The sequence below is a fragment of the Pocillopora damicornis genome, chromosome 1, assembly GCF_964200805.1.
Source record: "Pocillopora damicornis chromosome 1, jaPocDami1.2, whole genome shotgun sequence".
Taxonomy (NCBI): domain Eukaryota; kingdom Metazoa; phylum Cnidaria; class Anthozoa; order Scleractinia; family Pocilloporidae; genus Pocillopora; species Pocillopora damicornis.
The window spans coordinates 38,782,095-38,792,014 of record NC_142670.1 but is presented as its reverse complement, the minus strand read 5'-3'; the positions used below and the strand labels follow the sequence as shown (position 1 = coordinate 38,792,014).

General features: G+C 37.1%; 1 protein-coding gene across 3 annotated transcripts; it reads left to right on the top strand.

The window, feature by feature from the left end:
• Positions 1-614: 614 nt before the first annotated feature.
• Positions 615-7,288, top strand: LOC113666829 (roquin-1). 3 transcript variants are annotated; one of them, XM_089211124.1, is made up of 10 exons: positions 615-1,114; positions 2,817-3,682; positions 3,875-3,922; positions 4,089-4,241; positions 4,485-4,617; positions 4,872-4,957; positions 5,363-5,404; positions 5,657-5,763; positions 6,108-6,292; positions 6,896-7,288. In XM_089211124.1, exons 2-9 carry the CDS (start codon positions 2,885-2,887, stop codon positions 6,280-6,282), a joined length of 1,542 nt encoding a protein of 513 aa, XP_089067250.1. In that variant the 5' UTR covers positions 615-1,114; positions 2,817-2,884; the 3' UTR covers positions 6,283-6,292; positions 6,896-7,288. The 3 variants fall into 3 exon arrangements, with proteins under 3 accessions (XP_089067250.1, XP_089067260.1, XP_089067254.1); XM_089211134.1 differs by having other exon boundaries at positions 6,947-7,084; XM_089211128.1 differs by lacking the exon at positions 615-1,114 and adding an exon at positions 2,420-2,476.
• Positions 7,289-9,920: the final 2,632 nt, after the last annotated feature.

Genomic DNA, 9,920 nt, shown 5'->3' with positions numbered 1-9,920 from the left:
CAAGCCTCATGCATTTATACTAGAATGTACTGCTTGTCAATTTTTTTCGTAAGTGTGTACATGTCGAGAAATATTACGAGGAGCCGATGGCAACTCACTACAAGAAAACATGCCTGCAGCGCGGAAAAATGCGATTGAGCAAGTCGCCATTGGTTTAAGTTTTGAATCCAATTGCTTTTTAAAGTGGCGCGAGTTTCCAAGATAAATCTCCTATTCAGAGCAATCTTGGATAACTTTCAACACTTTTCTTTAGAGCGTATTTCGATGGAGCGTCATAAAACCAAAATCAGCGTAATCACAACGACCTATCTGACGAAAAAAAATGTCGCTGGGGGCAAATGGGAACCCAAATATCAGAAGATTGTCCCCTTAGTTTAACAAAGTCTGCTATGAGAAATGATAACGACTGTTTATGAAAATCCTTCCGTAAATCTAGATGTAATTTACTGATCCACGAGTGTATTTTCAGAAATTCCAACATGCGTTCTAAAAGCATCCTGATTGAACTAAATTATTTTGAATCAAATACTTCCCAATCACCTTTCTCGTTCCACTCCCTGTCTTGCAAGAGACGACGGAGAAAATTCCTTGGGGACCTGAATCCAAATAGATTTGCATTTTCAGCGCCATTTTTGAAGCGAATAGGATCAACACGAATAGCTCACTTGCCCTTGCAGTTCATTCCTGCATTTAGCAGAAGGGCGATTTAAAGAAGCGTTAATTGTCCTTCCTTGCCCATATGACAGTGATTGCGTTTGTCCTTGAGAACCATATTGAATACGCGACAAATACGAGCAAAAAATATTTTTACACATTCAAAATAAATCGATTAACATTTACCTATGGCGAAAGAAAAAATGAATGGCCTAACTTTTATGGAATGTGCAGCTAACATCCGCCAATTTCCGCTGCTTTAACCGAAAATGAAATTCATTGAAAATGAAGCTACCACAATGCAACGCAATCGGAGTGCGCACATCTTTTTTAAGAGCGATTTTGCCGCAATTCAGCATTGAGTTCCTGCTTTCTTGGAAAGGCCTTTGGATAGTTCAAGGCATTGTTTGTACATGCAAGTGTTTTCCAGTGTTGGATAGCGGTTTTGTACATGTCTAAGGTAAGTGAATGAGGCGAAGATCGACTTTGCAGTCTTGGGAACGTGCAGACTGACTGCACTTCAACAGGAAGTCTCGTTAGTCTTTTCGCTTATGATTGCATTTCTCGTTTTGGTCACGAAACATCTTGCTCGGGAATTCGAAAGTTCAGAGAGCTCATCTCTCGTAATCTTTCAAAGAACGTCTAATCAAACATTTCAAATTTGTGGATAAGGGCTTTGATCAACTTTTATAGGTATTTGTTTTCGATCACAGCTGTACCTAGTCATTAACATAAATAAACATCTACGTACTAGTCGCCGGTTCGATGCGGTTGTAGTATTTTGGAATGTTTCTCAAGCTTTTCGCGGTATTCATGACCAGGAGATAGTTTACTTTGCGAAAGGAAGCAAGATTGCTGGGAACATATTCCAACGTAATCAACGAGAAAAGTTCATTTGCAGCCATTTATAGTAACATAAACAACGGAGCTATTTTCTCGTCCATACATGTATCATGTATGAGCATCGTGTCTTGGCGCAACATAGAGCCATGGTGTTGTAATTAATTATGAGCTATCATAGCATGATTGTTTAACCTCTTACACCCTAACATCAGTCTGCATATTCTCCATTCTGTTCTTCATACATTTCTTGAGGTCATGACGAGGAGAATTTGTCAAGCAATCAAGAGTTTCTTTAGTTGGCGATCATTTCCTCCATTCTCATGAACTTACTGTTTTATTTGGGGGTGATACTGTAAGGAGAATCTAGATGCTAGTCACTCTTAGAGGTTACAACATGATTCTGCCTTTCTTCTTTTAATACCATGAAAGGTTTTAGGAATAAACTTTTTGATTCAAACAACAGGTGCTGGAAGAGCAATTTTATAGATAAAATTTAGAAGATCTCATACAATGTGAAGAGGGGCATATCATTCCTATGAGTTTTAAGGATTTTTACTGTTTTATTTGGGGGTGATACTGTAAGGAGAATCTAGATGCTAGTCACTCTTAGAGGTTACAACATGATTCTGCCTTTCTTCTTTTAATACCATGAAAGGTTTTAGGAATAAACTTTTTGATTCAAACAACAGGTGCTGGAAGAGCAATTTTATAGATAAAATTTAGAAGATCTCATACAATGTGAAGAGGGGCATATTATTCCTATGAGTTTTAAAGGATATTTATGAAAGTATCAATGGACTTAACATATGACTCGCTGCTTTGGAATTTATTTTCCATTGTCCTTCTACTTTCAAACTATGGTCAGTCCAATAAGGAGTCTCAAAGCAATATAAGGGGATTTTGGTCTTTTTGTGTATGAGGAGAGAGTAATATCTTGGATATGAATTCAAACTATATCAACAGAAACAGAAGTTTTCTGGTATGATTTGAGTTTTTGATGAGATATGTGCTTTTGGTTCATTTTTGAGTTGTCTTATTGTCAAGCTGTTAATAAGTGTTTCTAGAAGAAAGGGTGTATTATAGTGCAAAATTCTTTCATGCAAGGCTGACTGAAATATTTCTAAACAGGAAACTCTTTCTTCTTTGTAATGTTTAATTTACATTCTTTTGTTTTTAATATTCCTAAGACATAGACTAGTATAGTTATTTTGAGATGTCTTGATATTGGTGTTGTGTTGGTAACATTTTGTAGCCTCCTTTTGTGTGATGTATGATATTTGTAACAAGTTCGTGTCTTACTGTTTATTATTTCATTGCAGGATACTCATGGTATTAAGCATCAATAAATTTCCGTAAAACCGCTGTGTGTGCATTAGCGTTATCAATTATGCCGATTCAAAAACCTCAAGGAACAGAATTTCTTCAGTGTCCAATATGTTACAAGGAATTTGACAATCATGATCGGCAGCCAATCAGCTTGGGATGTGGACACACATTTTGTGTTTCCTGCTTGTCAAAACTGTCTAAAACACAGTGCCCTACTGATCAGGCTTCTGTAGAGACAGATATATCCAAACTTCCGTACAACTATGCTTTGCTTCAATTAGTTGGAGAAGAAATGCCAGACAATGGGCTTCCCCCAATTGACAGTCTTAGAGAATATACCACTTATTATTTAAATTCAAAAAGCTGTATTGAAAAGCTTGCCCTGTTCTTGAAACCTGTCAGTGGCTCTGGTAATGGTACAGTGAATGGAAAAGTCAATGGCAGCACCCGTAATGGTTCCGTCAACAGCAGTGGGAATAACGTCCTTACGAGACCCATGCAGAGGAAGCTTGTGACATTAGTTAACTGTCAATTGGCTGAGGGTGAAGGAAGATCTAGAGCCATGCGTGCAGCCAGAAGCTTGGGAGAAAGGACAGTTACAGAGCTCATTTTATTGCATCAACAAGTCTCAGCTAATATATGGGCTGCTATACGGAATCGTGGTTGTCAGTTTTTAGGACCAGCTATGCAGGAAGAAGCTTTGAAACTGATTTTGTTGGCCCTTGAGGGTGGTGAGGCTTTGTCTAGAAAGGTTTTGGTTCTTTTTGTGGTCCAGAAGCTGGAGTCTGTGTTTCCACAGGCTTCCAAAACAAGTATTGGCCATGTAGTGCAGTTGCTTTACAGAGCATCCTGTTTTAAGGTGAGTTTATGCTTTATGCTCCATTAAGGTGGATTTCAGTGGATGTCTGTTAAATTGTCACTAAAAAGTGCACTGAGATTTTTGTTATGTAGGAAATTGAGTATGCTTGTAATATATATTAAATGTAATTAAGAGGTCTCTGTGTATTTAAAAGTGTTGAACTGCAAATGTTGACTCAATTTTTTCATTCAGGTCGAGGAAAAGAACAATGAGCCATCTCTAATGCAGCTCAAAGAACAGGTACTGTTTCTTTGAAAAAAGTGATTTAAGATGTAACTGCCATTAAATTCACATGTTGGTTATTTCTTTCCATTGAATAAAGTGGTTAATAATTGTGTTGGTTATGCTTTTTAGACTTAAAAACATTATATCATTCTTTTTTTTTTCTTTTTTTTTTTGCTATCAGTACCGTACTTATGATGCACTGCGGAAATTACATGATGCACAGATAGTGCAAATTGCAACAGAGGCAGGGCTGCGCATTCTCCCAGACAAGTGGTCCTCACTGCTCTACGGTGACATGGATCACAAGTCTCACATGCAATCTATCATTGACAAGGTGTGTTGTTAGTTATGGCTTCAGCTTTAATGAAGTAAAACTGTACATTTAATACAATGGATCTAAGCTAGTTGAAATTTTTGATATCACTATTCAAGATTTAAAGCAGCAGGGCCATTATTGTATTTCTATCATGCGAAGACCTGTGAATTTTTTAATGGAGTGTTATGGTTTGCATCACAAGTTTATCCCAAAAAATGGTAGCATTACAGTTAAAACTAATTTCTTTTATTTTGTTTTCAGCTCCAAACCCCTGCCTCATTCTCCCAGAGCATCCAAGAGCTGATCATTGCCCTACAGAGATCTGGTGATCCTGGGAATCTCTGTCAAATGAGAGATCAGTTTGAATTACTGTCCCACATTGATGCATCTCCAGGTTTGTGTAGCAGTCTTTTTTGCAAGAATGGCAAGTTGTTGCATACAGAAGCACACAAATTTTCATTGACTGAAGCTTGAATAAGTTCTTGACATTAGTGGCCTGTTTTCACCAAGTTGTTCAATATAGCTTTGGGATCATATACATGTAGACACCCCAGTTGCACAGTTAATTACAGGTACATGTACTTCAAGGCCAAAAACAATTGCATTACCAGTTGAGATAACATGTGTCTTTGATTTTTTTTCCTGCAGAGGCATCATGTCCAGCTTGGGATGAGCTAGAACAAGCCATGGTTTCTGTACATTCTGTGGTCCATGGATTTGTTGATTTTTCAAAAGTGAGTGATGATGTTTTTGTTTTTCAAAATAAAATCCACTGATTTCTTGATCTGAGTCTCTTTTGATTACGTGGAAACTACATGAGAGCTCTTTTGGCAGATGCAGGATGATCATTATGATTAATGTTGCTTTTGGTTCTGTTCTTTCATATTCAAAAGGTTAGTTTGAAACATCTGCAGGCACATTGTTACAAAAGAGCAGATTAAAAAAAAAAACCAAATTAAAAACAAAAAAAAAAACTAGATGCATGCAGAACCATCAAGAGCAGCTGTTGAACATATAAGGGTCTTGAGTCTTGCATTTTCAAAAATATATCATAACCATTGGTAACAGTTTAGTACTTTTAAAAGTACTGAGTAGTCTAAAGGATGGATTATGTTTTTCCTTTATTTTGATGATATCAGTCACATGGCAGAGGAATGAAAGGATCTGGTGATCCACCACAAGTAAGTACAATTTGAAGTTTTTGTTGTTGTTGTTGTTGTTGTTGTTGTTGTTGTTGTTGTTGTTGTTGTAAATTTCTTTAATTTCCAGTGATCTTGATTTAGTCTAGCTAACTGTAGTCGTATTTGTGCATCAGTTCAGGCAGGTGTACTGGTAAACTTGGTCTAGATTATCCTTAAGAGTCAAGTAGTAAGCCTACTATTTACATTGGTTCTTTTTGGGACAGTAGCAATTTTTTTCCTTTTCTTTTTTAGTCACACAACAACAAGTTCAAAACCAGTATGTGCAGGGATCACACTTGGGGGGGATGTCCAAGAGGTCCCCGCTGTACATTTGCACACTCAAAGGAGGAGCTAGAGAAGTGGGTGTTGATGTGATTCATTGCTTTAAAGTTTGCAAATTAATGTTTTTCATGCTGAGCTATTCTCAGGTCCAAATACTAATGTGTGTTTTTTTTGTTACATTATCCTAAAGTCTAATTTCCAAATCCTACAATAAATATTTGGACATGAATCACAAATGACCTCTTACTGACTAGCATTATCGGCCATGTCCCAAATTCAAGTTTCCTTCTATGATCATGGGCTGTTTATTATGTCTTGGAAAAATGATAATAAATACTGATCTAAACATAATTTTTTTCAACGACCAGGGTTTGAGCAGTAATCCTTGTTCTTCATTAACGCGCGTCACTTTTAATCGCAGATTTGGTAAAAGAAGAACTCAGAGGCCTCGGCCCACACCCACTGGTAGAGGACCAGCACCATCTGTGGCACCAGATCAGTTTTCACCCCTTGAAAACGGTTGTGATGGCAGTCCAACCGCTACCCAGGCTCCTACAAATTGTGTCAACGGCTCTGCAAGATCATCTCCTCTTTAAATTTCTCCTGGTAAGGAGAGATGAAAATTTTTGTTCATCGGTTTTTTTTGGTGTGGAAGTAATTGCTTCCGCGTATAGGGGGAATATGCATCTTCAAGAAACTGTAGATTACTAAATAAATTTGAAGTTAATAGTGTTTCAAATGATATTTGTTTTGACGGTAAAGATCTTCCTAAGGAGACCTAATCGCTGACGAGATGTCCTGAGAGAATGGCTGTTTTGGCTTAAGCCATAAAAAAGTTGAAACATGTTCCCTGTTATTCTTTCATTTTTGTTTAGTTTGAAAGTAATAGATAAGAATCAATTCAATCGTTGGCGAAAGATCTTTTTATCCCCTTTTGTTTTTTTTAGGGTTTTTATTGTATTGGCTAACGTGACTTTCTTCACGATGGGCGACTTTTTTCCTGTCTGTGCGTCAAAGTTTCGGTGTTTCGCAACGAGTCATTTAGAGTTGAGAAGTGTTAAACTGATTGTTGACAGTGGTCTCTCGAGTTCTCTTTTACATATTCAGATAATGTCGTCTGTTCTGACTTGCAAATGTGATAAATTAGGTTTTGCTACTGTCATTACTAATCGAAATGTGCTCCATGACAGATATCCCTTTTCTTTTCAGTACTACCAAGGCCTTGATCTTCCCGAGGATTAGCTGAAAAAACGTTTGAAGCATTGTTCTCGTCACCGAGCGAAGTTTTCACCACCACCGTCCACTCCTCCAGGTTTTTAGAACTCAAGCTTTCCGGATACCCAAGAGCATATGGATAAGGGCTATTTAAAGACCGAGTCGGAAGCACCGGCTCCGAAGAGACTTCGGAAAACACGACGGAATAGGATCGCAAAGTGAGGAGTCTTTTCGAAGATTAACAATGAATTGCGAAGTTGACTTGAAGATATTTCGCTGATTGCTCGAATTATCCATGTGGTAACGAAGAAAACTTATTAGAGGAAGATGATATGAGGCATAATGCAAATAAAGAATTGTAGTTTATACAAGCCACGTTTAAACCAGAATGTATTGCTTGTCAATTTTTTTTCTTAAGTGTGTACATGGAATATTCAAGGGTCGGCAAGAGGAAAGAAAGAAAAAAGTTATCAGTAGCGAAATTTGCTGGTATTGATGGTGTCAATTACTTGGTGGGAGATAGGGGGATACCCCCCCCTCCCACCTTAAGTATTCCCTTGAAATGATACACGCAAAGAATTTTTTTTTCGCTCAGTATCTGTATTCACCTTTGTTTACCTTTTCCGTCTTTTTAAAGTTTCAAGAAACAAAGATGAATGCTTGGTCATGAGGCGAAATAAGCTGCTCTTTGTGTGTTAGATATGATTCAAGCTCTTTTCAAGGTTGACTTTTCTTTAATGTGAAGAAGTGCGAATCCTGCGTTTGGTATCGCGAATGAAAGCGACAACTTCTTCCTAGTCGTTCATTTCCTCTGTTCGGAGTGGTTTAATCCTCACTCTACGACTACAATGAAAAAGGCGTTTTGAAAATGAAAGCGACATATCGAAAATGTAATATTGAATGTAATATTAAAAAGGGATCAGACGATAATAAAAGAATTATGAAATGGGGAAGTTTTAAAGCCAGCATAACCATCCTTTATAAAGTTACAGTAGTTCTGTTTAAATGCGGTAACACTGGTGCTAGATCGTATATTAAGGGTTAGACAGTTCCAAAGTATTGCAGCTGTAACAAGGAAAGTTTTTCCACCTTCTGTGTCACGGTTATACTTTATAGGACAGCATATAGCTATATCAGCATAGCGTGAAGTTCTGGTAGACGTGTCGCTGATACGCACTGATCTACTACCTAAACACTCTGGGCATTTTCCATTTAAGCATTTGTAGAATAAGCGTAATTTATTTACCTTGATCTCGTCCTAAGAGGGTAGCCAGTCTACTCTCTTGAATAGGGTCACAGTAGGTTGGTCTCTCGTTTTATTAAGGCTTAAAATAAAACAAGCTGCTATGTTCTGAAGACGAAAAATTCGTCTAATGTTACATTTTGGTGTTGAACCCCAGACTGCTCCGCCGTATAAGAATGCAGTTATAGTTAATTACTGGTTGTGTTGTAAAAAAGTATACACTCGTCTAGAGGAAGATGTCTGATCGATCAGTTTCTTACATAGATGTTCAACATGTTCATTCAAGCTGAGGTCTAGATTAACATAGACCCCAAGTAACTTGTGACTTGTGGTCTTTCCCTTTACTGGTCAGAACAAGGGAAAGTATTACGAGGAGCCAATACAATACAATACAATACAATATTTATTTGCCATATACGACATTTACACATGGAAAAAAAAAAAAATGAAGAAAATTGATGACAGAAAATAAATGGCGAGAAAACCTGAAAGAAACCACGAGGCTTATAACAAGTCAGGTTTTCTCACTTAAAATAACTAATCTTATATTAGAATTACAATATGGACTTATGGTAATTAACTTTGACCGCGCACACGTACACACACACACACACGCACACACATATTAAGTAAGTTAGTTAAGAATTACTGCCTTACAGAAGCTAATACTTAGAGAGAAGAAATTCCTTAAGCTTTCTTTTAAAAGAAGCGGAGGAGGGAGAACTAGTTATGTCAGAATTTAACGAATTATAAAAGTTTGGACCTTGAAAGTAAATTGAAAACTTCCTGGTGTTCGTTCTGCACAGTGGCAAACGGAAGGACTGAGCATTCCTAGTATTATAATTGTGGATTTGACTATTCAGTAAAAAAAAGTTATTGAATTTGGAAGGGAATGTAGAGTTCTCGAATGAAAACATAAAAGTACCTAATTGAAACGAATGGATATCATGAAATTTTAAGAGTTTAAGTTCCTTTAAAATAGGGCCAGTATGGGCAATGTATGTAGAATTGCTTACTATTCTTAACGCACGTTTCTGTAAGGTTTTCTTTGAAGGTTTGACTTATAGGTACCAGCCCAAGCTAAATTGCAATAATACAAATATGGAAGGATCATAGAATTGTATAAAGTACGAAGGGAGTGAGTAGAGAGAAAAAACCTAGATTTATGAATAATACCTATAGATTTGGATAATTTATTTGCTGTTAAGGATATATGCGATTTCCAGGTCAAATTGTCATCTAATAAAACACCCAAAAACATGGTCTCAGAAACACGAGGAATAGGCTGCTCATTTATGAAAACTTGAAATTCAAAGGATTGCTTCTTTTGCCAAGGCTTGAATACCATAAAATTAGTCTTGGCTAAATTCAAGGAGAGCCGGTTTGCTGCAAACCAGGTTGACAATTTGTTTAATTCTCTATTTAATGTGTTAATTAGGTAAACAGGGTCATTATGGGAGATAAATAAGTTTGTATCATCAGCAAACAAGATTGCATCAAGCAGGGAAGCATTGTTCAAATCATTAACATACAGGATAAAAAATAAGGGACCAAGAATAGAACCTTGAGGCACCCCACAGGGAATCCCCTGTGGGGCAGATCTAACGTTATTAAATTCGACAAATTGTGTCCTCTCAGAAAGATAACTTTTGACCCATTCTAGTGCCAGACCACGGATCCCATAATGATTGAGTTTTTCAAAAAGAATGTCGTGATTTACCGTATCGAATGCTTTCGAAAGATCTAGGAATACTCCAATGGCATGTTCTTTTCTAT

What these genes read in the sequence shown, in the direction of transcription:
- LOC113666829 (XM_089211124.1), top strand. Translation starts at nt 2,885, where the DNA reads ATGCCGATTCAAAAACCTCAAGGAACAGAATTTCTTCAGTGTCCAATA. An exon ending in CCACATTGATGCATCTCCAG is followed by an intron (nt 4,618 to 4,871) that starts GTTTGTGTAGCA and finishes TTTTTCCTGCAG; the next exon opens with AGGCATCATGTCCAGCTTGG. An exon ending in GATCTGGTGATCCACCACAA is followed by an intron (nt 5,405 to 5,656) that starts GTAAGTACAATT and finishes TTTCTTTTTTAG; the next exon opens with TCACACAACAACAAGTTCAA.